Source organism: Salmo trutta, unplaced genomic scaffold (assembly GCF_901001165.1).
Source record: "Salmo trutta unplaced genomic scaffold, fSalTru1.1, whole genome shotgun sequence".
In the NCBI taxonomy this organism is placed as follows: Eukaryota; Metazoa; Chordata; class Actinopteri; order Salmoniformes; family Salmonidae; genus Salmo; species Salmo trutta.
In genome coordinates this window covers 18,195,471-18,200,836 of record NW_021822911.1, presented here as the reverse complement: position 1 = coordinate 18,200,836, position 5,366 = coordinate 18,195,471, and the positions used below count along the sequence as shown (strand labels likewise).

The 5,366-nt window shown below is 39.8% G+C and overlaps 1 protein-coding gene across 1 annotated transcript; it reads right to left on the bottom strand.

Moving 5' to 3' along the window:
* Positions 1–3,117: 3,117 nt before the first annotated feature.
* LOC115186694 (zinc finger protein 2 homolog) lies at positions 3,118–4,249 on the bottom strand (the record flags this gene model as incomplete). The annotated part of the gene is made up of 2 exons (XM_029746232.1): positions 3,118–3,476; positions 3,634–4,249. Coding segments are annotated over 2 exons (975 nt in total), but the record flags the coding sequence as incomplete, so codon positions are not given.
* Between the last annotated feature and the right edge of the window lie 1,117 nt (positions 4,250–5,366).

Genomic DNA, 5,366 nt, shown 5'->3' with positions numbered 1-5,366 from the left:
CTTTTCAACATAATATCCTCTGATGTATTGTTGAGTTCAACATTTTTCATTTTCAACAAATGAACTGGGTTGGTTGAAAGTGATACAAAACATGCATACCATTTGCACTATTTTGACAGTGGTAGATATACTGTTTTTCATACTAAGATGGACCAATATGTGTTGCTTTTGCACACATTTGTTAATTGGTTTTGCAAGAGTCTGTTGATTGGTCGGTCATTGGGTTAATTTGTTTTGCAATATGTTCAAATCAAATCAAGCTTTATTTATACAGCACATTTCAGACATGGATGCAACACAATGGCTTCACAGGGGAGAAAAACAAATATTTAGTACACAACAAACATAAGAGGATAAAAAAGTAAATTAACAACTTAAAGACTAATGGGCACCCTAAGGAAATTCCATTGATTCAAATATTAATTGGGTGCAATATCCAACCCAAAATATAAGCTTGTTTTTTAGGAGGGGCTCTGAAAGACACTATGGGGGTGTCCACTGGAAGTTGACTAGTAACAACAACTGGGACCTAAAAGACACCCACCATGAGACCCACTAAATCTGCCCGAGAAGAGGGAAATAAAAGAAGAAAAAAAACACACCAAACTTAAAGACAGGAAGCAAACCAAAAAGGTGGAGCAACTAAAGGTGTTGACTCTCCACATGTATCAAGACAACTGGAGCACTGGGCCAGACACTCTTAAATAGAACCTGGACCAGCTCAGGTGAAACACCTTCCCACTAACGAGATGGACAAGCCAGCACAGGTGTAACACATACTGACTAACGAGGTGACACCAATCAGTGCGTCCTACGTGCTAACGAGCTAGACGTGCTGACGAGCTAGACGTGCTAACGAGCTAGACGTGCTAACGAGCTAGACGAGCTAGACGTGCTAACGAGCTAGACGTGCTAACGAGCTAGACGTGCTAACGAGCTAGACGGGCTAACGAGCTAGACGGGCTAACGGGCTAGACGTGCTAACGAGCTAGACGCGCTAACGAGCTATACGTGCTTAAAGTCCAAACTCAAAACATAAATGGAAAAACCAAAGCCTTTAACACCTTCCCCCTTAAGGGGAGAAGCTCCAGGTGGTATCTGATTTTAAGTACCTTGGAATCATACTTGATTCCAACCTCTCTTTTAAAAAGCATGTGAAAAAGGTAATTCAAATAACCAAATTCAACCTAGCTAATTTCCGATTTATACGAAATTGTTTGACCACAGAGGTAGCAAGACTGTACTTCAAATCGATGATACTCCCCCACTTAACATACTGCTTGACTAGTTGGACCCAAGCTTGCTATACAACATTAAAACCTATTCAGTCTGTCTACAAACAGGCTCTCAAAGTGCTCGATAGGAAGCCCAATAGCCATCATCACTGTTACATCCTCAGAAAGCATGAGCTCCTGAGTGCAATACACCGACGCATGTCTTGTATTCAAGATCCTAAATGGCCTGGCTCCCCCTCCACTCAGTATTTTTGTTAAACAGAAAATCCAAACATATGGCAGCAGATCCACAAGGTCTGCCATGAGACTGTATAGTTCCCTTAAGGAAAAGCACCTTTAGTAAATCCGCTTTCTCTGTGAGAGCGTCCCATATCTGGAATACACTCCCATCAGACACACATAACTGCAACACCTATCACACTTTCACAAAAAACATGAAGACATGGCTAAAGGTCAATCAGATTTGTGAACATAATCCCTAGCTGTGTATTGCCACTTTCCATGTTGTCTGTTGTCTGTAGCTTGTGAGGTGGGGAAACACTTTGTTTTTATGGATTTTGTCTTGTTGCTTTTTGTTCTATGTTGCTCTGTCTGTATGCTACATCTTGCTTGTCCTATGTTGCTCTGTCTGTATGCTATGTCTTGCTTGTCCTATGTTACTCTGCGTGTGCTCACTGTTCTATGATTGTCTATATTGTAATTGTTTTTAATAACCTGCCCAGGGACTGCGGTTGATAATAACCTGCCCAGGCACTTTTACTTAAACGTTGATTAATGTGCACTGTCCCTGTAAAAATAAAATAAACTCAAAACTCAAACAACAAATATATCCTACATTTCTTTTGGACAAATTTGCTCACCACCAACAGAAAACAACTTCAATTTCTCATTATAATCAACTACAATGCTTCACCTTCACCAATATAAACATGGTGTCTACTGGCTGTCAACAATTAAAAACAAGAAAAAAACACGTATTTCTAAATAATAATATACAATAGGATTATTTGTTTCTCCTTTTTCTTTCTATAGAATCCTAAATCCCACTAGCTTCTAGAACACTCGTCTTCCTAAAACTCACTAGCTTCTAGAACTCTCCTCTTTCTAAAACTCACTAGATTCTAGAACTCTCCTCTTTCTAAATCCCACTAGCTTCTAGAACTCTCGTCTCCTTGGAACGAGCCCAAACAAAACTCATCTCCAATACGAAAAACGTGCAGTCAAAATAAATAAAGATCCATAGCAACGCATTAGCTAAACGCAAAACACAAATCTTATATCCATTTGGGGGAAAATCAGGTTGAACCTGCTCTTGAAACTAACACAACAAAATAAAAAACATATGGAAATGGGAGATATCTTTTACCTCACTGGTTAGAGGACAACCTGCAGAAAACAGTCAGCTACATTTTGGAGTGATGCATTTAAATTTAGGGGTCCCTAAACAAAGGAACGCAACACTTATTTGTCATAACTCATCGATATCATGTTGAAATCAATTGTGCCGAGAGGAGGGAGATGAGGTTGCACGTCCTGTTAAAACTAACAGCTCAAAAATCACACGGAATCTGGGAATAATGTGTACATCCCTGGTTAGAGGACAATTTGTATAAAACAGCCAGATACATTTTGATTCAATGCGTAACCAACATGGTAAGTGTAACAACTCTTTTTTCACTTTTTATTAAATCTCATAAATAGTACTCTTCCATTTCAGAGCCTGGATTTTCCCCCTGAGGCTAATATCCATATCATGTTGAAATCAATAGAACAGGGGCAAACGTTTAGGATTCTACATTGTGACACTATTAAAATACTCCTACTACAATGTTTAAACATTCTACATTGTGACATGATATCATGAAACAACTCATTCATGTATTTTCTGATGTTTGATCAGATGTCTTTTACCGGAGAATCTCTTGTCACACTGATCACAGCTATAAGGTTTCTCTCCTGTGTGTGTTCTCTGGTGTTGAGTCAGATGGCTAGATGAAGCAAAACTCTTCCCACATTGATCACAGCTATAAGGTTTCTCTCCTGTGTGTGTTCTCTGGTGTTGAGTCAGATGGCTAGATGAAGCAAAACTCTTCCCACATTGATGACAGCTATAAGGTTTCTCTCCTGTGTGTGTTCTCTGGTGCACTGTCAGCTGTCCAGATTGACAAAAACGCTTCCCACATTGATCACAGCTGTAAGGTTTCTCTCCTGTGTGTGTTCTCTGGTGTCGAGTCAGATGTTGTAAAACTCTTCCCACATTGATCACAGCTATAAGATTTCTCTCCTGTGTGTGTTCTCTGGTGTTGAGTCAGATGGCTAGATGAAGCAAAACTCTTCCCACATTGATCACAGCTATAAGATTTCTCTCCTGTGTGTATTCTCTGGTGTCGAGTCAGATGGTCAGATGTAAAATTCTTCCCACATTGATCACAGCTATAAGGTTTCTCTCCTGTGTGTATTCTCTGGTGTCGAGTCAGATAGCCAGAATCAGCAAAACTCTTCCCACATTGATCACAGCTATAAGATTTCTCTCCTGTGTGTATTCTCTGGTGTCGAGTCAGATGGTCAGATGTTGTAAAATTCTTCCCACATTGATCACAGCTATAAGGTTTCTCTCCTGTGTGTGTTCTCTGGTGCACTGTCAGCTGTCCAGATTGACAAAAACGCTTCCCACATTGAGCACAGCTATAAGGTTTCTCTCCTGTGTGTGTTCTCTGGTGTTGAGTCAGATGGCTAGATGAAGCAAAACTCTTCCCACATTGATCACAGCTAAAAGGTTTCTCTCCTGTGTGTATTCTCTGGTGTGATATGAGGCTGGTTGACCAAGTAAAACTCTTCCCACATTGACCACAGCTAAAAGATTTCTCTCCTGTGTGGATTCTCTGGTGTGATATGAGGCTGGTTGACCAAGTAAAACTCTTCCCACATTGACCACAGCTAAAAGATTTCTCTCCTGTGTGGATTCTCTGATGAATTTTAATGCCTGATGAAGAGGTGAATCTCTTCCCACAGTCAGAGCAGCAGTGAGTTCTCTTCCCTGTGGATCTCTGCAGGTGTTTCTTGAGGTGTTTTGATCTGGAGAGACTCTTCTCTGCCTCTTCATCATCACGAGGTTGTTGAGGATCCCCAGAGGATCCACGATAGTCACGTCTCTCTCCTGTGTGAACAACAAAGTCAGACAGATGGTTAAAGGCCCACAACAGTAGAAATCCACTGTAAAAGGTGATGCCAACAGCGTAGCCATGATGTTGTTGTACAACAATTGACGTCTGTAATGTCATGTTAAAATTGCTGGACAAATGTCTTAAAATGAGCAAGAATAGTCATATTTTGTCTTGTTTTCACTATAGTAGTGAAATCGATGATTGTAGGCTAGAAATAAGTTATTCATGTTGTTGAAACTCTAAGCAGTGTGACAGACGACTTTTGGTCTCCAATATAGGCCCCTTTCTGTGTTTAATAAAATTGCGGCACGAGCGCAATTTGATTGCAGAAACACCTCCCTGCTAATAAGGAAACCGATAGTTATGGATGTAGTAAATCTGGTAATGAGGAAACCACTAGTTATGGATGTAGTATATCTGGTAATGAGGAAACCACTAGTTATGGATGTAGTATATCTGGTAATGAGGAAACCACTAGTTATGGATGTAGTATATCTGGTAATGAGGAAACCACTAGTTATGGATGTAGTATATCTGGTAATGAGGAAACCACTAGTTATGGATGTAGTATATCTGGTAATGAGGAAACCACTAGTTATGGATGTAGAATATCTGGTAATGAGGAACTACTAGTTATGGATGTAGTATATCTGGTAATGAGGAAACCACTAGTTATGGATGTAGTATATCTGGTAATGAGGAAACCACTAGTTATGGATGTAGTATATCTGGTAATGAGGAATCCACTAGTTATGGATGTAGTATATCTGGTAATGAGGAAACCACTAGTTATGGATGTAGTATATCTGGTAATGAGGAAACCACTAGTTATGGATGTAGTATATCTGGTAATGAGGAACCACTAGTTATGGATGTAGTATATCTGGTAATGAGGAAACCACTAGTTATGGATGTAGTATATCTGGTAATGAGGAAACCACTAGTTATGGATGTAGTATATCTGCTA